Source organism: Marmota flaviventris, chromosome 9 (assembly GCF_047511675.1).
Source record: "Marmota flaviventris isolate mMarFla1 chromosome 9, mMarFla1.hap1, whole genome shotgun sequence".
NCBI lineage: Eukaryota > Metazoa > Chordata > Mammalia > Rodentia > Sciuridae > Marmota > Marmota flaviventris.
In genome coordinates this window covers 3890514-3917523 of record NC_092506.1, presented here as the reverse complement: position 1 = coordinate 3917523, position 27010 = coordinate 3890514, and the positions used below count along the sequence as shown (strand labels likewise).

Genomic DNA, 27010 nt, shown 5'->3' with positions numbered 1-27010 from the left:
CACCGGGGAGCCGCCTGGGCCTGCACCCAGGCCCAGACACGGGGGCTTCTAAATCGGACATGTTGCCAGCAGCCCACCGTGAACTGGCCCCAGGGCGCCAGAGCGCACTGCCCACAGCCGCCCCGGTCACCGCATTGGGCCTGCGCGGACTGCAGCTCCAGCCGTTCCCTCCACAGGACCATCCCAGAGCCGAGTATGAGGCCAGGGTCCTGCAGAAGTCGCTGAGGAAAGAGTCCAAGAACAAGGAGGTACGTCACGCGCCACCTAGGAGACCGGGGCCAGCAGACACCGCGCACCACCTAGTGTAGACCTGGGCCAGCAGACACCGCGCGCCACCTAGTGTAGACCTGGGCCAGCAGACACCGCGCGCCACCTAGTGTAGACCTGGGACAGCAGACACCGCGAGCCACCTAGTGTAGACCTGGGACAGCAGACACCGCGAGCCACCTAGTGTAGACCTGGGCCAGCAGACACAGCGCGCCACCTAGTGTAGACCTGGGTCAGCAGACACCGCGCGCCCACCTAGTGTAGACCTGGGATAGCAGACACCGCACGCCACCTAGTGTAGACCTGGGCCAGCAGACACCACGCGCCCACCTAGTGTAGACCTGGGATAGCAGACACCACATGCCCACCTAGTGTAGACCTGGGCCAGCAGACACCACGCGCCACCTAGTGTAGACCTGGGCCAGCAGACACCACATGCCCACCTAGTGTAGACCTGGGCCAGCAGACACCGCATGCCCACCTAGTGTAGACCTGTTTCAGCAGACGCCACACATCACCTAGTGTAGACCTAGGCCAGCAGACACCGCATGCCCACCTAGTGTAGACCTGGGCCAGCAGACACCGCATGCCCACCTAGTGTAGACCTGGGTCTGCAGACACCACATGCCCACCTAGTGTAGACCTGGGCCAGCAGACACCTCATGCCCACCTAGTGTAGACCTGTTTCAGCAGACGCCACACGTCACCTAGTGTAGACCTAGGCCAGCAGACACCGCATGCCCACCTAGTGTAGACCTGGGCCAGCAGACACCGCATGCCCACCTAGTGCAGACCTGGGTCAGCAGACGCCACACGTCACCTAGTGTAGACCTGGGTCAGCAGACGCGACACCGCATGCCCACCTAGTGTAGACCTGGGCCAGCAGACACCTCATGCCCACCTAGTGTAGACCTGTTTCAGCAGACGCCACACGTCACCTAGTGTAGACCTGGGTCAGCAGACGCTGCGCGTCACCTAGTGGAGACCTGGGCCAGCAGACGCCACACGTCACCTAATGTAGACCTGGGCCAGCAGACGCCACACGTCACCTAGTGTAGACCTGGGCCAGCAGACACCGCATGCCCACCTAGTGTAGACCTGGGTCAGCAGACACCGCATGCCCACCTAGTGTAGACCTGGGCCAGCAGACGTCACATGTCACCTAGTGCAGACCTGGGTCAGCAGACGCCACACGTCACCTAGTGTAGACCTGGGTCAGCAGACGCTGCGCGTCACCTAGTGTAGACCTGGGTCAGCAGACACTGCGTGTCACCTAGTGTAGACCTGGGTCAGCAGACGCCACACGTCACCTAGTGTAGACCTGGGCCAGCAGACACCGCATGCCCACCTAGTGTAGACCTGGGTCAGCAGACACCGCATGCCCACCTAGTGTAGACCTGGGTCAGCAGACACCGCATGCCCACCTAGTGTAGACCTGGGCCAGCAGACACCGCGCGCCACCTAGTGTAGACCTGGGTCAGCAGACGTCACATGTCACCTAGTGCAGACCTGGGTCAGCAGACGCCACACGTCACCTAGTGTAGACCTGGGTCAGCAGACGCTGCGCGTCACCTAGTGTAGACCTGGGTCAGCAGACACTGCGTGTCACCTAGTGTAGACCTGGGTCAGCAGACGCCACACGTCACCTAGTGTAGACCTGGGCCAGCAGACACCGCATGCCCACCTAGTGTAGACCTGGGTCAGCAGACGCTGCGCATCACCTAGTGGAGACCTGGGCCAGCAGACACCGCGCGCCACCTAATGTAGACCTGGGTCGCAGACGCTGCGCGTCACCTAGTGGAGACCTGGGGTCAGCAAATGCCATGTGTCCATCTAGTATAGACCTGGGTCAGCAGGTGCCCAGTGACATCAGCAGTAGACCAGGGTCGGCCCAGGGGGTGAACGTTTCAGGCTCTGAGCCTGTGGGGTGCTCCTGAGTTGTGTGCACCCGGGTGGCAGCAGCCACTGATGAGGTGACACCCAGGCTGGCCGTGCTCCAGTAAAACGTTACTCAGAACAGTCGGGGCCAGGCGTGGCGCGGGCTGGAGTCTGTCCTACCCTGCTGTGGGCCTGACCTCCTGATGTGTCCTGAGGGTCACCTCGACGTCAGCAGAAGCTCCGGAGGAGGTGCAGGTGGCTGTGAGGCTACCACCCTGAGTCAGCGCCGCCAACCTGCCGCCCCGTGCCGTGTGGCCAGGGAGGAGGCAGCACTTCAGCCCGGGCTCCACGCACGTGGCGGTCTCCGTTCCCACAGGCCGTGGGCACGCGTGGGTCTGCGTGTGCTGAGGCCACTGTCTTTTTAAGTGCCTTTCTTGGTCCCTGCACCTCGTCTCATCGGCCACCCCGAGGGGCAGCCCAGGGCCCACCAGCGTCCAGCGGCTCAGCTGAGTCGATGACGGGTTTGCCCAGGGCCAGGGCACCAGGAGCCCCTCCTCGCCCGCCTGCCTGTCGCGGGTGGAGAGGTCCACGTCGGCTGTGAAGGGCCAGAGGCAGGCGGTGATCTAGCTCCTGAGATTCCTGTCACACGGCGTTTTCTGCCTCTGGGTCCCCTCGGGACAAATAGCTGCGTTTCCCTGTTCTTGTCACTTCATGGGCACAGAATTTGCTGGCACAGAGTGGCTGGGCTCACTGTCGCCGGCACCCCTGGGCACCGAGGTGGGTACTCCAGGGGCCACTCAGTGCAGCGCACGGGGGTGCAGACAGGAAGGAGCCAGGCCCCGAGCAGCCCTGGGGCCTGGGCAGGGCTCGAGGGCACAGATGAGCACACGGCAAGAGCGTCCCCTGAAGTGAGGGTCCGTCCCCAGGTGGGCCAGTCGGGCTGCGTGTTCCTGTGTGCGCAGCCCGGGCGCCGGGGTCTCAGGCCCCGCAAGCCTCCGTGGGGCCTTCAGGGGGACCCTGGCCGCAAGCCTGGTCAGGGAGTCGGCACAGAGCCTGGGCACCGCCCGCGGCTGTCTGGTGGCGCCCTGTAGAGGGAGCGCAGATGGGTACTTGGTTCCCTCCTAAGCGAAGAGGCAGTGGCCCTGCCCGCTGGGGTCCAGGGCTCCAGCCAGCCTCAGCCATGGGTCCGGCAGCCCGTGCGGAAGGCACCTCGTGGCCCAGGGCAAGGTTCTGGCCCAGGCTCTAGATCTTGGGGCGCCACAGAGGTGAGGGCTCACCCTCCAGGCTCTGAGGCCCCCAGACCTGTCCACGGAGTCCCCTCACTCCCTCTGCTCCGTGGCTCCCCACGCCGCCCTGTGGTGCTGGCTCCCCGCCGAGTGGCACTAAATGATCTGATTGGGGAACATCGCTCGCCCACGTCATTGGCACATCGCCCTGGGCTTCCGGGCGTGGCCTCCTTCACGGCCCCACAGGATCGCTGGGCACCACCCGGCCGCACACTGGGGTCCGGGGGATGGCAGCGCCCGGGCCCTGAGGACTGCCGGGTCCCCGTGAGGCCTTGGCTCCGCCCTGGCCTCCTGGCGGCCTTGCCCTCGAGCGGCCTGTGCCGTCTGTCCTTGCTTGAAACTCCCAGAGCCCAACGGCCTCTCAGAGGGCCAGCTGCTGCCCGGGGCCCTGGGTCCCCGCCCGGCCGGGGCCCCGCGTCCTGCCCTGTGGCACAGCCTCTCTTTTCCCCACCCACCCTCAGAAGCGCCGGCATGTTCCGGAGGAATCCACAAACAAATGGAAGCGGAGGGTCAGGACGGCCCTGGCCGGGGTGAAACTGGTACCTTCCTGTTGGGGCCACCCGAGTCTTGACGTCTGCCGGGCAACCCTCCGTGTCTCTGTCCCCTGCCACGGCTGTGTCCACGTCTGCTGCCTCCCCCTCTCCCCACTGCGTCACTGCATGGCTGTGGGGGTCTCCGTGTGCGGTCACTCGGGTGTGCACTGGCCAGGGCTGCCGAGTGCCCCGGATCCTCTCCCTCACTCGCATGTGGCCGCTCCTGAAAGGAGTGGCCCTGCCGCTGTGTCTATGCCAGTGTCCAGTGGCCTGTGTGTCTTCCTGTTCAAAACCCCCCTCTGACACAGCCTGTGCCAGTGACCGGCTCCTCCCTGGGGTCCGTCCAGCCCATGCTGACCTGGCCCTGTGGCCTCTCGGGCTGTGCTGCGGGCATTGCCACCAGGGCTGCCAGCAGCCTGCCTTGACTAGCTGCCCAGGGGACAGTTGACCATTGTGACCCAGAGCTCCTCAGATCCTGTAGCCCTTGAGGGGAGCCTCGCTGGGAAGGAGGGTCCCCAAGTGCGGCTGTCCCCAGGGTCTTTTGGGAGCGTTTGGAAGCCGAGGGTGGACGTGCACCGCTTCGTGGGCACAGGCCCCACGGCGTCCCGGCACCCTGGACCGGCACTCGCCGGCCACCTCTACTGACATTCTGCTGAGTGTCCCTGTCATCCAGTCGTCCACGTGCACATGTCTGTCCAGCTCGGTGGCCCCCGGCGGATGACCAGGTCATTTCCTGTTGCAGACAGACAAGGTGAAGCTCACCTGGAGAGACCGGTTCCCGGCCTACTTCACCAACCTGGTCTCCATCGTCTTCATGGTAAGTTCCGCAAGGCCAGGGTGGGTGAGCGTCATCTAGGACAAAGTGGCCCGTCCGTGGGGGCAGCAGGCGAGTGGGGAGCCCACCCTCACCAAGACGGAAAGGCGCCAGGGCGCCACAGAGGCCAGGGGCTCCCATGGCGGGAGGTGCGTGAGCCATCTCAGGTGGTGATGCTCAGCTCTCACGTGAGGGTGCCCCTTGTTCAAGGCCCACTGCGCAGACCTGGCCTTCACAGCTGTCCTGCGGGACAGAACGAGGGGTCTTCCGGAAAACCACCAAAGAAGCCGCTAGACAAAGCCGCAGGACACTGCTCAGGGGCCTCCAGCCGGCCTCGGGGAGCCCAGTCCGAGTTGGTGCCTGGCTGCACGTGGCCTGTGGTGGATGTCCCCTGTGGCTCTGGCCTGTCCAGCCTGGGAGCTCCAGCCAGAGCCTGGTACAGCCGCCTGCCCCGAGGCCTGGACCAGGACCCCTGGCCTCCACGCCAGGGCCTCCGGGGAGTGTCTCCCGGCTCGTCCCCCGGCTCATCCCCAGCCCACACGACCCTTCTGCTGAGGACGTGGAGGCCAGAGGTGGGGCCTCTGCCCTGAGGACGGCCAGCACTGGGAGCCAGTGGGCAGCCTGCCTGGGGCCCTGTGAGGTTCAGAGTAGAAAAGACAGGCAGGGGGCTCCTAGACTGAGGGAGGAGCCGCCCGCCAAGCAACGGAAGGCATCCGGGCCTCGGTTTCCCCTGAGGCTCCCACTCGAGGCTGACCCTGGAGAGATCCAGACCCCGGCCCCAGCATGGGCCACCCACTCTGTCCTGGAGGAGGGAGCCACTCAGCAGGACGGCTGTGGTGTCCCAGGAGGTTCGGGTGGAGGGGCTCAGCCTGGCCTCGAGGGTGACTGCTGGAACTGGGGTCAGCAGAGAATGACGTGGCCCCTGACTTGGAGCCTGGCCAGCCGTCACCCCAGGGGGGCCAGGGCTCTGGAAAGAGGAGGCTCAGCTGCTCCTGGTGGAGGAGGAGCATGGTTAGCAGAGGGCCAAAGGAGACCCTGGGCTTTGCCATTGTTCCTCGGGGCCAGCAGGGTGCTGACGTCTCCGACTGCTCACCTGTCCTGCACCTGTTCCCTTTTGCTAACAACATGGCTGCTGCTCCTCCAGCATCACCACCACTCTCCTGGCAGGAAGCAAGGGGAGGGCTGGGGGCAGGACAGAAGGTGGCAGCAGAGACTGTCCCTCTTTAAAGGGCTTCCCCAGAGGGCCCGCCGTGGTCTCTGCCTGTCCTCTCAGTCAGAGCCCTTTCTTGTGGCCAGTCCGCAGAGAGGCTGAGCAAGGAGCACATGGCGGTCTCAGGAAGGGCAGGAAGCCAGAGCCAGGGCCGAGGAATGTGGGGCAGGGAACTAGCCAGCTCCCCCGCCCGGCCCCCAGCGTCCTGGCTAGCCCTGCCACGAGTGAGTCACCCTCCGGCGTCTTGGAGGACACAGCTTTGTCCCTGGCTCTGTCCATTTGGGGACCAATGTGGGTCCTGAAGATGGTGGCGAGGACCCTGAATCCTAGAGGCGTGGCCATCCTGGGGCTCCCTGCTGAGTCGTGCAGGCCCACAGGCACCAGGCTGTCGGCCAGGCCAGGGAGGGCCCCCCGAGGGGTTTACCAGGGGAGACTGGTTCCTGATGCCCGGGATCGGAACCCAGGCTCCCGGCAGGGCTGTCCCCTGTCGGCACAGGCTGCGGGGCGGGTGTGGCCACCATTTAGTCACCAGCAGACGTCTGCAGAAGCAAGTGAAGGCCAAAGTTTAAAATGAGAGCTTCCCTAGAAACTTCCGGAAGCCACAGCCTCCCCCACGAGCAGGTGTCCCCGACCCTGAGCGTCCCTGGGAGACTGGCCAGTCGGGCCTCCCCAGCGCATCCTGGGAGCCACGCGTGACCACACTGGCACAGGGTCTTCCGCATCCGGGACGTGGTGCAGGGGCCTCATCCGGCAGCTGGACCACACGTGGCCAGCAGGCCTGGCCCTGCGGTGCAGTCCTGGGGCTCTCGGTGTGGGGCATCCACAGCGCCACGCGGGGCGGGGCCAGTGTGGGCCCCAGGGGAGTGGGGCCTGAAGAAAAGGAACCCAGACAGCCGGTGGTGGGTGGGACAGACGGCCAGGGCAGCCGCTCCGCCCGTCTCCCAGCAGCCTGCAGCCTGCATCTTCTGGAATGTTCTGGCCACAGTCGGCTCACTCCCACGGAGGACCCAGAGGTGGTCATGGCTGCTGGGAAGGTTGGGGGTCCAGCCATGCCCACCACCGCCTCCTGGGTGCAGTGGCCCCGTGGTGGCACCCTGGCCCCGCACGTCAGGACCGTCAGTGGCCGGGTCCCAGGGAGAAGCCCCGAGCAGGGAGCCCACCAGATAGCCACTGGGCTGTGGCCACCCAGCACTGGGCTGCACTGGGGACAGTGGGGAGACGAAGGCATCGTGCTGGACTCTCGGGTTGTGGCAGAGTAGCCGGTGGTCAGGGCCACGGGAGCCCCCATGGCCCCAGCCCAGTGCGTCCCCGTCCCCTCTGCAGGTCGCGGTGACGTTCGCCATCGTCCTGGGCGTCATCATCTACAGAATCTCCACAGCCGCGGCCCTGGCCATGAACTCCTCCCCCTCCGTGCGCTCCAACATCCGGGTCACCGTCACGGCCACTGCGGTCATCATCAACCTGGTGGTCATCATCCTGCTGGACGAGGTCTATGGCTGCATAGCCAGGTGGCTGACCACCATCGGTGAGGCCCACACCCGGGTTGTGCCTGCAGCGTGGCCGGGGCTAACCCCTGGGCCCCTCCTCAGGCCCGTGCCCGGCCACCTGTCTGGAGCAGGGCTGAGCGCTGGCCCGGTGGTGCCTGCGGCCAGGTCAGCGCGGCACTGTCCGTCTCTCCCAGAGGTCCCCAAGACGGAGAAGAGCTTCGAGGAGAGGCTGACCTTCAAGGCTTTCCTGCTCAAGTTCGTCAACTCCTACACGCCCATCTTCTACGTGGCCTTCTTCAAGGGCCGGTAGGGACTTCCGCCTGCGGGTGGGAGGCCACTGGGGCCAGCACAGCGGGCAGTGTGGCCCCCATGGCCACACATTTAGGAAAGGGCCACCTCTAGCTGGGCAGCAGAGCAGCGGGGACCCAGGCAGTGAGGTCCTCCAGCAGTGGGGACCCAGGCAGAGGGGACCCAGGCAGTGAGGACCCCAGGCAGCGGGGACCCAGGCAGTGAGGTCATCCAGCAGTGGGGACCCAGGCAGAGGGGACCCAGGCAGCAGGGACCCCAGGCAGCGGGGTCCCAAGCAGCGGGGACCCAGGCAGTGAGGTCCTCCAGCAGTGGGGACCCAGGCAGAGGGGACCCAGGCAGCGGGGACCCAGGCAGTGAGGACCCCAGGCAGAGGGGACCCAGGCAGCGGGGACCCAGGCAGTGAGGTCCTCCAGCAGCAGGGACCCAGGCAGAGGGGACCCAGGCAGTGAGGTCCTCCAGCAGCAGGGACCCAGGCAGAGGGGACCCAGGCAGCGGGGACCCAGGCAGTGAGGTCCTCCAGCAGCAGGGACCCAGGCAGCGGGGACCCAGGCAGTGAGGTCCTCCAGCAGCAGGGACCCAGGCAGCGGGGACCCAGGCAGTGAGGTCCTCCAGCAGCGGGGACCCAGGCAGCGGGGACCCAGGAGCAGGCTCTGGCCTGGCTGGGAGCGCAGCGCAGCACGGTCACCCCTGGGGCCCTCCCCAGCAGGAGGCCCCGCCCTCTGAGAGCTCCCTGATGTCCCAGGTTCGTGGGACGCCCGGGCGACTACGTGTACATCTTCCGCTCCTTCCGAATGGAAGAGGTGAGTGGGACTATTCCAGCGCCCTCGTGATGCCACCTCTGTGTGGGCTGGGGGACCAGGTGACACGGGTCTGTCCAGCGGTGGGGACAGTCCCTTTCTACCTGGCTGGTGGCTTTGATCTTGGGTAGCGTGTCGGCACCGAGTGACCCTAAAAGGAGAAACTCAGCGCTAGAGAGCGCGAACCCCGTCGGGGTGCCCGTTGGCCGTCTGCTCTTTGGCTCTTTGGTGAAACTCTGGACATTTCTGTCTCCGGCTAAAATGAGGAGAAACAGGCCTTGGCCCGTGTTCCCACCTCTCTACCCCAGACGCGATGCCGGCCACCGGCTCTGGCGCCAGCCACCGCTGAGTCATGGCCTATGGACCTGCTCCACTGTGTCCCCAGCCAGCGGCTCTGTCGGGCCAAGCCGGGCTGTCAGGGGTCAGGTCTCGGGGAACTGGCCCACGTTCCCAGCTACAGAAGAGGGCAGCTCGGCGAGAAAACAAGGGAGCGGGGCTTCCCGATAGAGACGCTGGGAAGCAGGGTGTGAGTGGGTGGACATCAGGCGCAGGCTGATCTGGCTGGGTGCAGCCTGGAGGTCCTGCGGCCCAGGTGCAGGCCTGGGCACCCGGGGGCAGCCTAGCAGTCATGGGGATTTGTAAACAGTCTGTACGAGCCGTGCACCTTGGGCAAGGCATTTTCTCTGTGTCCGTGGTACTTTATCAACGGCCACGTGAGAGAAGTGGGGAGACGTGTTCCTACAGGAGAATCAAGTACAGGATGTGCTTCACAGAACTCATGGTCATCCAGGACACGTTTTTTGCTAATCAGATAAAAAGTTTTACCCCTGGAGCCTGCAGAGGCCTGGCCACTGAGGGGAGTGGCACTGGGCCTCAGCAGGTGACTGGCCGCCTTACCGGGTGGCTTTCCAGCCACACGGGCCCAGCCTGTACTGCTGCATGGCCTGTGGGTGGAGAGCTGGTGTTGGGGACTGGGCACGGGCCCTGGGAGACGGAGGACCCTGGGTCCCAGCCCCCCAGGCCTTGGCAACGTGAGCCCCAGTCCCAGCCTTCTCTCGGCCCCACAGCCTGCCTAGAGGGCAGGCCCAGCAGAGTGCCCCAGACGGGGCGGCCTGAGACACGGAACTGTGCTGCCCGCTGTTCTGGAGGCTGAAGTCCCCGAGCAAGGCGTGGGCAGGCCGCGCTCCCTCTGAAGCGCGGGGAGGACCTGCCGGGCTCCCTCCAGCGTCTGGGCTGCAGGAAGCCTGGGTGGTCTCTACGCACGGCCCCAGGGTGCACCTCCCTCCCCTGGTTCTCCTGGGGACACCGATCGCGGGATCGGGCCCAGCCTGCTCCAGGACAGCCTTGTCTTCCTCTGACCCTTTTCCACTGGGGGACCTGCTCAGTCTCGCGGCACCGGCAGGCGCACGTGCCCCTGTGGAGGGCTTGGGTCCACCATGGCGCGGAGCGCCTCCCTCCCCGCGGGGCGGCCTGCTGCGTCAGGGCTGACCTGGCCTGTCCTGCAGTGTGCCCCCGGAGGCTGCCTCATGGAGCTGTGTATCCAGCTCAGCATCATCATGCTGGGGAAGCAGCTCATCCAGAACAACCTCTTCGAGATCGGCATCCCGTGAGTCCCCGGGGGCAGGGCGGCCGCGGGCTCTCGTGGTGCCTAGATGACAGCACTGGGGCCGGGATGGGGGCACCAGAGCAGGGAGGTGGCCAGGGCAGGCAGAAGATGGGGCACAAGTCACTCCCTAGTGGCCAAGGAGAGGGGGGAGGACAGGTGACCCTGCAGAGTGTCCCCGGAGGCAGCCAGATCTCTGGAGTGGGGACCTTGGGCTTCTCTCCCCCGCCAGTGTCCACATGGGCACCGCCAAACTCTGCCATGCTCATGTCCCTGCCACCTGCTGGGCCCTCCCCTGGCCTTCGGTGGCCCTTGGCTCTCCTGCCCCTCAGCTCCTCATGAGGCCACCAAGCCATGTGCCCCAGGGGTGGGTGCAGAGCAGCGGCCGGCAGTGCCACCACCACCATCTCCCATAAGTGAGGTCCAGGCTTAGAGCAGAGAGCTAGCCAGAGCCCGGGGGCCAGAGCCCGCCGCCGCCACCCGCCGCCCACCGGCCCCGTCTCCCCAGGAAGATGAAGAAGTTCATCCGCTACCTGAAGCTGAGGCGGCAGAGCACGGCAGCCCCTGAGGAACTCGTGAAGAGGCGGCAGCGCTACGAGGTGGACTACAACCTGGAGCCCTTCGCAGGCCTCACCCCCGAGTACATGGAGATGAGTGAGTGGGGGCTGGGGGTGTGGCCCCGCTGTCCCCTCCCCTGCACCTAGTCCTCTGGAAGGGGCCCCGCCTTCTGAAGGCCCGGGCCAGGCGGCTGCAGTGCCCAGGCGAGGTCCCGTGGGCACAGCCTCACGCAGAGGCCGGGCGGCTCTTCCTTCTCCCCGCCATGCAGACACCCAGTCAGCCCCAGTCATGTCCCTGGCAGAATGAGAGAGGTGGCAATTCACTCTCTGAGGGCTCAAAGGAGAGATGGGAAGAGGCCAGATGTGGCCTGCGTGGCCCCTGGAGCCTCCTGGTCCCACTTCCTCCCTCTCCCTCTGCCTCCCTTCACTCTGGCCACACTGGCCTCCTTGTTCCCCAAACACCTAGCCCAAGCCTGCCACCGGGCCTTTGCACCAGCTGTACTCTGGCTGGAGTACCTCAGCCTGATGTCCTGGCCCTTCCTCGGGGACTGTGCCCAGAATGTCCCCCAAAGGGATCTTCCCTGACCATGGTTAAAGGGGGCAGCACCCACCCACCAGCACAGGCAGGCCCTCCCCCCCGCTGTTGCAGATCCCCAGCAGATGACTGAATCCCTCCTCCCTCCTGCTCTGTCTGCCTCCCGTGGGACGAAAGCCCCCTGAGGGCAGGACCTTCTCTTTACTGCTCATCACTCCTAGCCCGGCCCTGGAACAGGCTCCAGTATACAGCAGGGGCTCAATGTATGGTTTCTGAATGAACCGATGAGTACAGGCAGTCAGGAAGACTCACATAGGGAGTCCCGGAGGGCAGTGTCTGAGGCCGTAGGTGGCCGGTTCCCAGGCTGTGGGTGCAGGCCGTGGGGCTGCCCGGGACCCCGCCATGTGCACGGTGCCCAGGGAGCATGGCAGGGTGGGGGCGAGCCCCGGGTGCACGGGGACTGTCCCACGGCCTCAGCTGGGAGGCTGCAGGGAACCTGGGCTGTTCCTCCACCCAAGTGCTTCCTCTGTGCTCCTCTTGCTGGCCACGAGGCCCCCGAGGCCGCCAGCTGCCCCGCGGCCGCACAGAAGGCGCCTTGCCCCGACTCCGGAGGTGGGTCTGGGGGCTGCTGCGAGGCCCTCTCCCTTCTGCTGGAGGGAGATAAGCCGCCGGGCTGCTCCTTCCCCAGCGGCTGGGCCCGCGTGGGCCTCTGTGGGCCTTGGCCAGCAGGTCTGGGTGCAAGGCCACCCTGCCTGCAGGGTCACACCAGAGGACGAGACGCGCAGCCTGGGACAGGCCGAGATCCGGGGGCCCGTTGCCCGGGTTGCCTTTCCCTGGCAGCTGGGGGCCTGGGCACCAGGGTGGCCGTCCACACCCAACCAGACCACCTCAGGCCACTGCTGTGCCCCTTCCTTCTCCGCATCCCATCATCCACCACCGGTCCTCGAGGGGAGACTAGGCTGGGCCCCGGGCCTCACCGCCCCTTCACCCTTCCTCTTCCCTTTAACGCCGAGGAGGCCGTGTTGTCAGGAGTGACCACAGCCCCCGGCCCACGTGCAAGGCCCAGGTTTCGCAGCTTATCTGGTGCCCATCACCTCCTGGGCAGGGCGTCCCACACAGCCCACCCCTCAGTGTGAGCTGAGGTCACCAGGACTGCCCAGGCACCGGGGCTCCCAGGTATCCCCTGCCCGGCCCACCCAGTGCTAACAGTGCCCGCACTCGGCTGGCCGGGCACACGGTGACACCTGCGCGCTTCCTTGTTTACCGCCTGGCACAGAGAGCCTTAGGCCAGGTCCTGCCGGGCAGTGCCTGAGCCTCTCCCTACTGGGTCCCCTGCAGCAGCCCTCCCCGGCCTTCCCTGGGAGCTCAGCCCCGTCGGCTCCGGAGCCCCAGAGCCAGCGCCCAACCGGGGAGACCAGCACCGAGGCCGGGAGGCGGAGGCGGAGGCGGAGGCGGAGGCTGGCAGGGAGAAGGGGGCCGCCCTGCGCCTGAGGCCCGGGGAGGGGTCACTTGGGCTCTGAGGACAGCAGTGGGGGCAGCCTCCCGACGCAGGGAGCCTCTGCTGGCGTCCTCCCCAGCTCGGGCACAGCGAGTGCAGGCTGGACCTGCGGGGCTTTGTCCCGTGAGTGACCAGTGCCCACCTCCTGAGCTAGCCCTGGGCCGCACTGCCATCATCCAGTGTCCAGCATGGAGGTCAGAGCAGCACGTGGACCTCAGTCCCCTCTGGTCTGGAGGTCCCTGGGGTCATGTGGTTCTGTCACAAGACCCCGTCCAGGCAGCTGCAGTGGCCGGGGCAGGAGGTTCCTGGGAGTAATGGACTGGCACAGTGGGTCCGGCCACCCCCACTCCACGAGCTGATGGCCCTGGCCCTCTCCCAGTCATCCAGTTCGGCTTTGTCACCCTGTTTGTGGCATCCTTCCCGCTGGCCCCGCTGTTTGCCCTGCTGAACAACATCATTGAGATCCGGCTGGACGCCAAGAAGTTCGTCACCGAGCTCCGGAGACCAGTGGCCGTCAGAGCCAAGGACATAGGTGAGCGGCTGCGGGACAGGTGGGGGTCCTGGGGAGGGCGGTGGCCCGGGAGCTGGAGGCTCCTCACGGCTCCATCCTCCACCCTCACCTAAGATGCTTGGCCTCCGGGGCACTGGGGAAGCGTGGGCGTGTCCAACCTACTGTCACCCACCCAGGAGCCATGCTGTCCCTGCGTGACCCTCCACGCAGGTCAAGGTCAAGGTCGAGGCTGGGGAGGCACGTGTAAGGTCCCCACAAAGAATGGCCGTGGGGGCCAGGTCCGGGGTGGTGAGGGCCTGTCCCCAGAGCACTTGAGGAGAAACGGGATGTCAGAGGAGGCAGGGACGGGCCAGGGGAGCCAGTCCGCGGGCTGCAGACCTCGGGCCCCAGCCACACCGCCACTCACCAGCACCTGACCCTACAGTGAGACGGATCCTCCCCTGAGCACACAGGTGCCCAAATCGTCTCACCTTTGACAAACTCACGGAGAAGAGCGTCGCTAAGTCTTGAGACAAGCAGGATTGAGTTCCTCGGGGGATGTTATTTCTAATGTTGCTAAAATAAAGTCGCACAGCGGTGACAGCCTGTGGGTGGGCGCTTGTCGCCCAACACGCCCTTGCAGAACCGCAGAGGGGCCCCTCCAGCCCTGGACGTCAGGCTTGTTCTCCGTGGAGGACCCTCAGGTCGCGCTCTGCTCAGGGTTCTGTCCTGCAGTGGGTGGACAGCCCCTTGGTCCACACTTTGGCCTCTGGTGACGTGGCCACCCCCTGGTGTGGCCAACCCCCACCAGTGGTGACCTCATCTGTGGGTCCCCCGCCTCCCAACTCCAGGATGATGTGGTCACTGCATCTCAGAAGGAACCGGCAACATGTTCAGTTCCAACACCATCAGCTCGGCCATTGCTCCCGGGTCACCTGCAGCCCCCGTTAGTGCTGTGGGGTCTGTGCTGAGACTTGGGCCCGTGTGGGGCGGGAGATCAGCCAGGGGCGCCCCACGGAGCCCGGACACTGCGGCTTCCTCGTGCCACCTCGTCCGGACGGCGGGGACTCGGCAGACAGCCCCTCCTGCTGACCGCCCGAGACTGTGTCTACCTCCAGCCCCAGCGCCCCTGATTCTGTTCCCCGTCAAAGGCCAGAAAGCGAACGTCCTAAACTTTGGTCCAAAAAGGCGATGGACGCCTCAAGTCTTGGAGCAACTGTTCTTCACGACGTCCCTTCCCGGGGCCCATGGGAAAGAGGCTGGACTTGGCCACAGGTGGCGTCCATCAGGAGCGCGGTAGGCTTGTCCCCGGGGCTCCTCAGCACCCCACCCTGAAGACCAAGAGCACTGTGACCAAGGTGAACCGTGGGGTCCTCCCGGGAACCTCGGGAGGAAGCCTGAGCAAATCCTGCCTGTCCCCACCTGGGGACACGAGACCCATGGGATGTCAGAGCTTCACCAGAGAACTGGAGCCACAGCCGGCCTTGTGACCGACCGTCACACCAGAGGCCCAGAGAGGAGCAGTGGGTGCACCCTGACCATCCCGGGGACTCTGCAGCTCTGTCCCCAGGGAGGAACGCCCTTCTCGGCCACACTCCTCCCAGTGGCCCCCTCCCGCTGCCCGGGGCCCTGGCTGACCCTCCGTGGGCGTATTTGCTTTGGCATCCCTGGCTTCCAGAGGCTCAGGCTGTCCCCAGACGGTGGCACTTGAACACGTGGAAACCCAGAAGGGTGAAAGAGCACATGGAGACGCGGGCTGCCTGCAGCCCCCGGGGTGGGGACGTTGGCGCCCCAGGGCAGTCGGCTCCTGGTCCCCCAGCTCTCACGGTCCCGGGGCTCAGAGGTGTGCTCTGGCCCTTCATGGCTCCGCTGGGCTCCGTCGCTGCCACCTGCTGCTCAACAGGCTTTTGTTTTCCTCCTGTGATCCGTGCAGGGCCAGCATCCCTGGGGACAGAGGGCCCAGTGGCCCCTGTGACCTGTCCCCCATGCGCCCTGGCTGCCTGGGGGATGCTGTGTCCCAGAGTGGCTTCGTCACTGGCCTCTGCCGTGGCGAGGGCGCAGTGGGTCCTGCAGGAAGCCCACCTGCGTGGGAACTGGCCGCAGCTCGGCGCTGAGCTCTGGCTCCCCACGTCCTCAGGGCCGCTGGTGAGAACCCGCTGGCCTTCAGCGCCTGGCACGGGGACAGGGCAGGTGCGGTTCCCAGGCACTTCCGTGTCAGGTTCTTGGAAGTGGGGCCTAGAGTCCCCTGGGATAGTTAAAAAAAAGTCCTTGAAACAGGGGTAAACACGAGGCAGTTCCCCTCGAGGGTCTCCATGAAAGGAGCCCGAGAGGTCTCCAAAAGAAGGCCCCCTTCACGGGGACCTCCGAGTCAGGAGTCACCTGCAGCCAGTGTCAGAATAACAGGGGGTCAAAGTGCAGCTCCTCCCCCAGGAGAGGCTGGGGCGGGGTCCTGCTTTTCTTTCTCCCAGGGCTCCGCAGCCCACGGTGTGGGGTCCACACAGGGCAACCCCTGGCCAGGGCTGCGGACCTGCAGGGCCTGCCCGTCCCACCCCGGCCCTCCTGCCCACTGTTTCCTGTTGTCATCTATCTGGGCCTGTTGGGTGATCACCTGGGATGACCCTCACTTGCCCAAGGACACCCTGAGCTCAGGTGCCACCTCCCGGGGAGCCAAGCCCAGGGGTATCACCCCAGCACCCACCTGAGGTCTCAACATGGCCCCCGACTCAGATCCCAGAGGCCCGTGTTCTTCCTGGACCCAGAGCTACAGGCCCATTTATGAGTCTCTTGAAACTTGGGAGCCCTGAGTGTTTTGTCCCCAGCCTGAGGGGATCTGGTTTGGAGTGAATGCTCTGCTCTTAAAGGGCTGAAGGGATGCAGGGGGGTTCCCCAGGTGCAGAGAACATCCTGGCCTGCAGGGGGCGCCACCCTGGGCCACGCGCTGTTGTCACGGAGACAGCTGTCATGGAGACCTGTGGTCATGGAGACAGTGGTGCCCGCCACCTGGACCAGGGCTGAGGATCTTTCAGAAGCAGCAAGTCTGCATCTTTAAGTCATGGGCGAGGCTAACGGAGTGGGCATGCAGCTGGACGGTCCCACCAGCCCCTGCTTGGTGGCCTGCTCTGCGCTCTCTTGTTGGAAAGGGCTCTGTACGCTCAGGCCATTCAGCAAACGCCGACCTGATGGCGCCGACCTGTGGACTGGACGCGGGTTGAAGTCCAGGAGACACAGGAGGCACTGTCCACAGCCTACCTGGGCCCCTTAGCGGGCGGGTGCTGCTGTGTTCCCGCCCGTGACCAAGCGTGGCAACATCACGAGGAGGGCCCAGCCCCCCGTGCCGTCCGGCTCACTCCCCCGTGGCCTCCTGCAGGGTGGGTAGCCTAGTGCCACCCCACAGGGCCCATGGCTGCCCCACCTGTGCCATCAGGAAGCTAAACCGAGGGCCGCCCGCCGTGGGAAGCAGACGTAGCCTTGGCAGGCGTCGCGTCTCCAGTGGGCTGTGGCCCGGCCTGAGGACTGGAGGTGGTGGCAGGGAGTGGGACACTCTGCCCAGATTGCTGGCCACATGTGGGCCTGGAGCGCCCCTGCCCATCACAGAGAGGACCGGGATTGCCCAGCCACTGGCCAGGCTGGGAGGGAGCCATCTCGGCCCCTCACACAGTGACCTGAGCCCGTGGGACACTGAGAACCGTGGCACTGAGCTGTCTCTGCAGACCGCCAGTGTGCACCCCAAAAACAGGAGCTGGGGCTGCCGGCTGCACGCGGCCCCCTGCAGCCTACGCCTGTCAAAGCCGCCTGCCACGTTCTTGTCACTGGACAGTAACAGCCAGCATGGCCCACCCAGCCTGTCTGAGAAGGGCTGCTCAGGGGTGTCCAGCGCTGGCCCGGGACGCGGATCTGGACTGCTGGGGTAGAGTCGGCAGGGCACCCTGGGCAGAGGCCCAGCGCCGGGCCCTGAGCAGGGGCCCTTCCTGGCTCACTGGCCTCACCTCCATGGGAGGCAGAGAGCAGGGTGTCCCCCACCGTGTCCTGTAGTCCTTTTGTCCATCTGTGACTTGGGGTGACAGAAGCAAGATGGTGTCCAGACGGGGACAGCTCATGCTGCAATGCTGCAGGGTCATTGGCTATGATCCTCACACCAAAGCCACCTCTGGCCTGTCCCTGACACCTGCACTGCCCGCGAGCCACAGATCCGGCCCTGTTGGGTTGGGTATGGCCGGAGCCCCGAGGGGCCCTGTGACAAGCACGTCTCTCAGAGGCCTCAGTTGCTCAGGGACAGTGGACGGCACAGGCACAGCGTGGCCAGGACTTCACTGGGCTCCCCGCCTCCCTGACAGTGCCCGTTGCCACACTCGTCCCTCTGGGTGCCTTGGGGAGCCGGCGCCTGCGGGGCCGCCGGGGCGCTGCCTGCGGGGAGGGGTCTTGAGAGCTGGTTCCTCTTCCCCAGGCATCTGGTACAACATCCTCAGAGGCGTTGGGAAGCTGGCCGTCATCATTAACGTAAGTGACGCTGGGGACCTTGCAAACCCAAGTCCTGCCCAGCCGCGGCAGGCAGTGCCCCCAGAGGCAGAGCTGGGCCCCCACCTCCGGCTGCAGCCCTCGGCTCCTGGGACAGGGTAGCCTCTCTGGGGATGTCCCTTGATCTGGGGCTGGGGACTCTGGGGAGGAATGGCCATCCCCTGCCTTTACTGCAGACTTGCAGGGAGGTTCCCGCCCCCCGCCCACCCTGCGCCCTGCACACGCGCCCCCCGGGGTCCTGAGAACAAAGGAACAAGAGGCAGCAGGGAGGGTCAGTGACAGAGGGACAGTGACAGAGACCCAGGATGGAGAGCCAGCAACCTCGCTGCTGCTTTGGGGGGCTAATTACACACACACACTCACACATACACACGCGCACGCACGCACACAGTCATACACATGCACACATGCGCACACGCACAGTCATGCACATGCACACATGCGCACACGCACAGTCATGCACACGCACACACATATGCACGCACACGCATGCATGCATGCACACACACTCACACACATGTGCAATCACATAGACACGCGCACACACACGCTCACGCCTGCTCTTTAAAGAGGCTGGGGCGGCTGAGACTGGTGAGGGGAGAAGCCCCTCAGCGCCTCCCCAGCTGTGGACGATGGTGGACGCTCCCTTCCCAGCGCACAGTGTGCCCTCCTGGCTTCTCCCGCAGAGCCGGCCTGTGGGTTCTGAGTGGCACCACCTGGGTCCCCGCAGTCCTCCCCTTGGCCTCCTGTGGAGGTCGGCCGGACCCTGCCTGCGGATTCCCCTGCCCCAGGTCTAGCTCTGTCCCGCTGGCCAGCACCTGTCTCAAAACCCGAGACTGAATCCCGGGCACATAACCCAGGCAGCCACTGAGTGTCCACAGCAGAGGAGCCCAGGGCCCTCGTCCTGCACCCTGCAGCCAGTCTGCCCAGCAGCTGACACCTTGTGGGGGCAGGGGGCTCCAGGAGCGGGGCCTAGGCCTCCATCCCCACCGGGCGGAGGCGCTCTAGCCTCAGAGCCCGGCCTCCCTCCTGCCAGCCAGCTGCTCCCCAGATGGTGGCTTCGAAGCCTTTGTTGAGGGGAGGTGAGCACAGGGCACACCTGTGGCTGTCTGTCCCACCTTGGTGAGTGAGCGCAGGGCCCGAGCTTAGGGCTCACCTTGATGGGGCTGGGACCCTGAGGTGCAGCCCGTGTGCTGGAGGCGGTGCTGTGAGCAGGTGAGGACACTGGACAAGTGTTAGCGTTTACCACTCAGTGGGCTACTAGAACTTTCCAGACCTCTGCTCTCTTTCCCATGCCAACCCACCAGTGCCCACACAGCCCCTGGAGGTGGGGACTGTTAGGGCCCGTCTTCTAGGAAATACAGCCAGGGCACAGAGAGGGCAAGAGACTTCCCCAGAGCTACACAGCCTGTTTCAGAGGCTGCTGGGCTTCGGGTCCTGCTCTTGGATTACCACGAGAGCAGGCCGTGATGGACTGAGCTGGGCAGAGTGGCACCCAGGAGGCGGGGGGCTGTGCTCAGGGGGTGTCCTGTTAAATAAGAACACAAAAGAGGCACAGAGAGGTTGGGGGGTTTGCCACACAGTGGAAGGCAGGCAGCGCGCCCTTCCCTGTGCCCTCCTGCTGCGCCCAGGAGGCTGGCAGGGAGCCGACAGGGCACGCCGACCCTCCTGGGGTCATGCTCACCCGCTGTTCCCGGGCAGGCCTTCGTGATCTCCTTCACGTCCGACTTCATCCCGCGCCTGGTGTACCTCTACATGTACAGCCAGAACGGGACCATGCACGGCTTCGTCAACCACACGCTCTCCTTCTTCAACGTCAGCGACTTCCAGAACGGCACAGCCCCCAACGACCCCCTGGACCTGGGCTACGAGGTGCAGATATGCAGGTACCACTCCCAGCGGCTCTCTTTGAAGGGCCAGTTCAGTGGGTTTCTGGGAAACCCAGGTTTGAGCCAGGATTCTATCAGAAGCAAGTCACAGAACCACTCAAACTTGTTTAAAAAAACATACCGGGGGGACGTTGGAAAGGGGCAATACACTAGTTAGCTATAATTAAGAGGTCCGTGATAGCTTCAGGTGTGGCTGGATCCAGGAGCTCCAGTCGTTAGGCCCCACACTGACACAGCCTCCTTAATTTGCTTCCTCTGTGTCAGTATCAGTTTCTGGCAGGCAGACACCATCCACCAGCAGCTTCTGCCCGCAGTCCCCACGGGGAGACCTTCTCTGTTCCAATAGCGAAAGCCCTGATGTGAGTCTTGCAGCCTGTCTTGGGCCACATGCCTATCCTTGCCACGGCCAGGGCTCCAGGACTCTTGCTGGCCAGGCCCAGGGAGGGGTCGCAGTCAGGAAGTGGGGATCTTAAGGAAACTTGGGGCGTTGTGGCTTGAACAAGGCCCCTGAGGAGGGGCGGGGCAAAGCAGGGGCGTCTGGACACCAGGTTGCCACTCTTGGCCTCCAGGTGCTCAGGGCTCCCAGGGCTCAGGGATGACTGAGGCAGAGCCCAGGGTGCCCTGCACCAGTGCTGGGGACCTCAGTACCCAGGGGGGAGGCAGGGCGGGCAGAGGAGGGCCCGCCTGGGGCAGGGACAGAGGGTCCCAGGGGTAGCTTGGCCCCTCTCCTGCACCTCCTCTGGGGCCTCCGCCTCCGCCTCCACCCCACGCCCCGGAGCTGGCTCTCCTGCCTCCAGCCGTTGAGCACATGGAAGGGGCTGGGAAGGACCACTGGGGCCCGTGGTGCTGACAGTCACAGAAGCAGCTTGGCGCATCAGCAGTAAAATGGACATGCTTATCCCACGTGCCCCTGTCCAGGCAGGGCCCGCGCACTCGGGACCCCGCCAGCCGGGTCTGCCAACCAGGGGACCATTTCCAGTTTCAAACACCTGCCCGCGCAGCTGCTTCTGGTGCACAGGGGCGGGTAATGCCCCACCGGCCCTTCAGCCACGCGGTGCCTGTGGACAGCCTTTCCCCAGGATCCTGGGCGGGCTGGGAGCAGGTGCCCAGCATCACGAGGGTCAGAGCCCATGCCACTGGGCAGGGGAAAGATCAGATCCCGGGCTCAGCTTCCACAAAATGTCACGCCATCAGATAGCTGAGAAATTTCAAGGGGAGCCATCTTTAGGCAGGCCTGTCTGTAGGCGTCCATGGGACCTTAGTCACAAGAAAGTCCCAGGGTGACTGGCGCCAGCTCGCCACCTGCTGGCCTCCTCCGGAACTGCACCGGGGAGCTGGCAGCCAAGGAGGGCTCTGGGGACCCTGGCACCTGTGTGCAGGAGCTGACTGCAAAGGCTGGCCTCCTGGAGACTGCCAGGGCCACCCTGTCACACGGCACAGCAACTCTTGTGTCCCCGTTGAGATCCCGTGCAAGCCGACGCTCAACTCAAGTAGAATGGAGGATAACGGCGAAGAAGCAAGATGCTCAGAGACACGGTCTCTTTGTCATCGCTGAGGACTTATGTGGACATTGTTGGGCGAGAGGAGAAACTCAGTGCGCTGGAAAGGCCTGGGTGGCCGGGTCCCAGGCCCTGGACAGGGGAGCCGCTCCCTGTGCCCTCACATGAGGGTGCCCAGCCACGCGGGGAGCAGGCTAGGGCCTGGCTGTTAGGACCCACTGAAACAGACCGTGGGCGTGGCTGCCCCTCTGCCTCTGCCCGGCGCAGTCTTGTGCCGTGGTACTGAGGGCTCCCCACCATCACAGCCACGTCCAGCTCCTCCCTGAGGGAGCCACTGGCCAGAGGGACAGCAGAGTCTGGTCAGGGAGTGGCAGAGGTGACGTGGTGGCGTGGAGAGCCTTGTGCCCCAGAGAGGATGGCCCGTCTCCCTGGGGGGGCCCAGGTGGTTGTGAGCTGGCGGGGGCATCCTGTCGACAGAGGTCAGCACAGGGGCAGGAGGTGTCCAGACACAGCTGCAGGTAGGTTTTGAGGGGAGCGGCTGAGAAGGGGAGAGCTTCTTCTCCCCTTTCTTCCTCCCCGTGCCAGCGGTTCCATGGAGCCCAGTGGGTAACTTCTCTTGGAAATGCAGACATGTCCGTGAAGCCCAGCTCAAGGCCAGAGGCCTGGTTCACCCATTTCCATAAGATCAGGCGAGGCCGGCAGCGAGCAAAGGAGGCCGATTTAAAAGGCCACTGAGCGAGGCTTTTTTAGACTCACTCGATCAGACCACAGAGTGGACAGGAGAGGGTCTGAGAAACTGCGCGGGAGCTCGACTGGAAAGGGATTTTATGGGGCTCACGGCCGGAAGGGGGGGGCTTGGGACAGGAAAGAGGATTTTTAGGGTCCCTTGTCCGGCTGGAGTTGGTCAGGGAGCTGGCTGAACTCCAGGATTGGCCGGGGGTCCTGCTGATTGACAGGCGCTAGTCAGGAGATCTCGCTGATTGACAGGCATTTCTGTGGGCTCCTGACTGATGTTTCTTTCCCTCGCGGGCTGCTTTGTTCTAAGTCACCGCCACCCACCTGACAACTTCTACAAACTGCTACATGGATAAATGTTTGTGAGAAACTAGTAAGGGGGTGTCCAGCACCTGGAGAGCCGATTTCTTCCCGGCCAGTGGCCACATAAGATAGGGCAACATGAAAATAGGGAGTTTATCTACGTGGACTCTTTTGCTGACAGTCCTAAAATCGGCCGTGGTGAGGATTTCTGCAGAAGCTTAGCTAAGGTGTTTTTTGGGGGGCCCTACAGACACAGGTCCCCACAGGCTCGGGGCATCTCCCGGTCTCTGTAGAAGAGTTGGGACAATGGTAAGGCCTCGGGGGACCTGTGCGGGGGCCTGCTCTCCCTGTGGGACACCCAGGGGCACTGTCTAAACCCGACCAGTGGAGGGGGACACCTGTGACTCAGAGCTGCAGAGGAATGACCTGGGGCAGCAGAGGGTTGTGTCCCCTGTTGGGGTGCTGGGACGAACCCTCACTCCCTTGGCCTCAGAGGAGAAGTGGTTTCCAAACCGTGTTCCGTGGACACCTCCTGGAGTTTGGTGGAGGCCAAGGGTGGACTTGAGGGAAGGCCACCCCATTCCCGCGTGGGGCCCTGAGGTTTCAGGAGAGATCACTTTTTTTAAAAAGGGTCTACTGTTCCCAAGTCTGGAAACTTCTGAACCAGAGGGACACAGAGCTCGTCTCTGGAGGCCACAGCTGGGCCCTCAGGGCCACATCCTCCAGCAGGCACAGACGGCCCAGGCCGTGGGCAAGGCCCCCCACCTTCCCTCCCGAGCTGCCCAGCGCCACCAGAGCCCGCGCCGCGCCTAAGGCCTGCCTCCCCCGACAGGTACAAGGACTACCGAGAGCCCCCCTGGTCGGAACACAAGTACGACGTTTCCAAGGACTTCTGGGCCGTCCTGGCGGCCAGGCTGGCCTTCGTCATCGTCTTCCAGGTGTGTGGCCCTGTCCCCTGGAGGTTTGAGGAGGAGGCACTTGGAGAGTGCCCGGTGCCCACGGTCAGTGCCGGGCTCTGGAGACCCCTCCAGGCACGCGGAGATGCTGCTCTGGGACGCCCGAGAGGGGCGCCCGGCCAACCTGGGCACTCGCAGCCCCCCTGAGGGGACCAGGAGGGACGTACGCCTGCAGGGCTCTGGGCCCATCTGGGAGGGTGGGTGGTCCTGAGACCCTGCAGGAAGGGGAGGCCGCACCCCGTCCCGCCTTGGTCTTCACATTTCAGCCTAGTGGCCAGGAGACCAAGGGCTCTCATGACCCTACCCCCAGCCAGCAGTAAAGGGACCTGGCCCTTCCAGCCCGTCTCTGGGGAGGGGGACAGCACGTGTGCCCTGGGACACGTGGGCACCGCCGAGACTCTAGCCACCTGCGTCCTGGCCAGGAAGGTGGTGGCCCAGAGCCCAGAATCAGGAAGCTCCAGACCTGGGTTCTGCCAGCTCTGCCCTCCACACGCCCCAGGGGTGGGCAGTCCCTGCACTCCGAGCTCAGAGCCCGTCCCGCCAGAGCCCGGGGCCAGGGTTCCTGCCTGTGGGAGGCCCCTCAGGGAAGGGGCTGAGCAGGAGGCATTCTGGCCACAGTGGGGGCTGCAGCAGCTAGAAGAGGGGCAGCTGGGGGCCACCGGCCTTGTCCCAACAGGGGCCACTTCCTCAGCTAGAGGGACATTCAACCAACAACAGGGTTTCTGGTTTTTCGCAAAAAGCAACTTAACCCGCATCCTAGCCTCCAAAACGTCCCATCTGAGGCAGCCAATGTCAGCCATGGTGATAGTGCAGGGCCGGGGTGCAGCGGACCGGCTGGTGCTCCGGAGCCCCTTCCCTAAGGCCCCAACACTCACGGTTACATTTGGTGGCACGTGAGCCATTGCTTCACTTGGGAAGCCTTCCAGCCGAGGCACCAGAGTTATTCAGGGAAGTTTTCAATCCATATTCACTCAAGAAAGGCCACCCAAGCGGGGCACAGTGGAGCGCAGAGGCGCACACCTGCAATCCCAGCAACTCAGGAGGCCGAGGCAGGAGGATCACAGGTTGGAGGCTAGCCTCAGCAATTTAGTGAGGCCCTGTCTCAAAAAGAATAGATGGGGATGTGGCTCAGTGGTCGAGCACCCCTGGATCCAATTCCCAGTAACACTGCCCCCCAAGAAAAAAAGTTCCACAGGAATTCCTGGAGGGCCTGCTGGTAATTATTACCTCACTTAGACCTTCTGGGAAACTGACACCCAGAGCAACCAAGGGGGCTGTGCCCAGGCCAGGAGCAACAGGGTGAGGCTCTGCCAGGTGGGAGCAGGGAGAGGGGTGGGGCAGGTGACAGGTGGGAGCAGGGAGAGGGGTGGGGCAAGTGACAGGTAGGAGCAGGTAGAGAGGTGGGGCAGGTGCACAGGAAGAGCAGAGAGCGGTCAGGCACACGGGCAGGTGGGGCAGGTAGGGCGCCCTTCCCAGTGGCATCCTTCCCGCCCTGTGGGTGACGGTCCCCCTTGCAGAACCTGGTCATGTTCATGAGTGACTTTGTGGACTGGGTGATCCCGGACATCCCCAAGGACATCAGCCAGCAGATCCACAAGGAGAAGGTGCTCATGGTGGAGCTGTTCATGAGGGAGGAGCAGGGCAAGCAGCAGCTTCTGGATACGTGGATGGAGAAGGACCGCGACAGCGAGGAGCCCTGCAACCACCACAGTGCCACGCCCCGCCCCGACGCCGGCGCGGGCTCGGCCGTCGCGTACCGCGGGGGCATGCTGTAGCCACGGCACTGCGGGCGGCGGCTTCCCGACGGGGGCGCCCTGGGGTGGGCGCACTTTGCCCCTCCAGGGTCCTGTGGCCCCGGAAACGTGGAGGGCCACTTTCCGATGGGACATTTTTCTCTCTTCTTTCTGTTTTTCTCCTGTTTTTGCACAAAGCCATTATGCAGGGATTTTTTTATCGTTCGTATTCAAGGTGAACCAACGTGATGGCTGGTGGTGGGCAACAGCGGGCCAGGGCGGGCGCTTCGCAGTGGGGAGAGAGCAGAGGCCCTAGAAATCATCTGTTCCTCTGACAGATGCCTTAAGACAGATGAAAGATGGTCTCCACTGCCTCCGGCCAGAGCTGGAGCCAGGTTTGGGGAAGAACGGAGAGGCTGAGAGGGACTGTGGGGACGCAGCTCCCAAACGTGTCACCTGGCCGGCCGCAGGTCAGAGAAGCCCAGGACTGATCCTGACTCCTTCGGTGAACTCGGAAGCTGAGGCACTCTGCTCAGAGAGGTGCCTGGCCCTGGCCACACAGGGGCACGGGGGCTCCCGTCCATCCTTGGAGCCCAGGGGTCCAGGTGTCCTGACTAAGCCATAGCTGACCAGCACCCCTGCGCCAGCCTCACACCCTGGGGTGCTGGGCTGACATCAGTCGATGCCCTTTTGTGAGATGAGACCAGGGTGACAGGGAGGTGGGCAGGGGAGATCACCTCCAAGGTGACCTGAAGGAGGTTCAAGGGCATCACCAAGTCCTAAGGCTTCTGAGAGTCATTCAAAGCTTTAGAATACTTCTTGGTTTTGTTTAGTTGTTTAAAACTAAACTGCGGGATGTAGAGGATTTTTTTTTTTCTGTAGCTCAAGGTGGAAGTTTATTAGTTAACCAAGTATCATTGAGAGGAATTTCAAATACTGTTACTACCAAAGATTTTTATTAATAAAGGCTTCTATTTTGGTAACACTTCTCTATATTTACTCACAGGAATGTCTCTTGGACAATTATCATTTTAAAAGCTTGTAGATAAAAAAAAAAAAAAGTTCTCATAAATGATATGAGTGATCTAAATTTGCACTGGTTATACTAACCAATTATCTGAAATTTCTCAAGCACCAAGGAAACAAAATGTTTCATCAAGGCCAAGGAGAAAATCTCCATGGTGTGTTTGAGCGTTTCCTGGTGGTGAAATTGACATTCCTGCAGTTGACTGGCGGTGGTCGGAGCCCCTCGAGGGGGCAGGTCTTCCTTATTTGCTAAAATCAAACTGATGCTTCTATTTTCTCTTGTACAGTAGGAGTTTCAAATGGAGTTTTTGTATATAAATATTGTGTTAAGAATTAGGTGACTACCAAAATTCCTTTTATGGAATCCATTTTTTAAAAAACTGAATGTACACAAATCCACAGAGGACTGTGGCTGAATATTCATTTAAATAAATTTGAAAACACAATGCTCTCCTTACTTGAGTGCTGCCTTCATGACCTGTGCCCTAGCACACTCCAGAGGCTCCCCAGAGTCCGCCACATGTCCTCGCTTGAGGCTGCACTTTTGGGTGTGACTGACCAGGAAGGTGTGTTTCCTGTGCAAGTTGTCCTAGGTGTTCCTGGGACTTCAGCTCCTGCGTATGTGTCAGTGTGCGAGTGTGGGGCTGCACGGGCTCATGTGCGCGCCCAGGCCTGTCTGTGCACATGTGTGCGAGTGCGCACCCGCTGGCGTGTTTGTGCGCTTTGCCTCTGCTTGTCCCGGGCGTGCGCACGCGTGCTCGCCCGCACTCTGGGCCTGCGTGCAGCGGCGCGCGTTTGCTTTCGTGGTCTCGGGCTTCGCATCGTGGAACCCACGCACCTGCCAGCGCTGAGTGCGCACGCGCGTCCTGGTGTCCGCTCGCGGGAGGTGTCCCGCCAGCTCACCAGGCTCTTGCGGGCTCCTGAATCCACAACCCAACACGTTGGTACTTAACTCAGTTAAATTTCCCAAACCTTTTGGGGAGCCCCCTTGGATTGCCAGGGTACTCACGTGGGCAAGCGAGGACACTTTAAGCGCCACCCGTGGTCACCATCATGCCAGTGAAGCCTGGCGACGTTCACCCCCAGGACC

General features: G+C 63.7%; 1 protein-coding gene across 2 annotated transcripts in view; it reads left to right on the top strand.

Annotated features, from left to right (window-relative positions):
- Ano1 (anoctamin 1) overlaps positions 1–26366 on the top strand; it is a 77937-nt gene extending 51571 nt beyond the window's left edge. Inside the window, exons 14-26 of one of the 2 annotated variants that reach the window (XM_071615972.1) lie at positions 177–248; positions 3893–3970; positions 4707–4781; positions 7312–7513; positions 7670–7781; positions 8527–8584; positions 10087–10187; positions 10693–10838; positions 13154–13306; positions 17709–17761; positions 19481–19665; positions 23038–23143; positions 24679–26366. In XM_071615972.1, the coding sequence (XP_071472073.1) occupies positions 177–248; positions 3893–3970; positions 4707–4781; positions 7312–7513; positions 7670–7781; positions 8527–8584; positions 10087–10187; positions 10693–10838; positions 13154–13306; positions 17709–17761; positions 19481–19665; positions 23038–23143; positions 24679–24936 (1599 nt within the window). In that variant the 3' untranslated portion in view covers positions 24937–26366. The remainder of the gene's footprint in view (positions 1–176; positions 249–3892; positions 3971–4706; positions 4782–7311; positions 7514–7669; positions 7782–8526; positions 8585–10086; positions 10188–10692; positions 10839–13153; positions 13307–17708; positions 17762–19480; positions 19666–23037; positions 23144–24678) is intronic. The other variant, XM_071615973.1, reaches the window with a different exon arrangement.
- Positions 26367–27010: the final 644 nt, after the last annotated feature.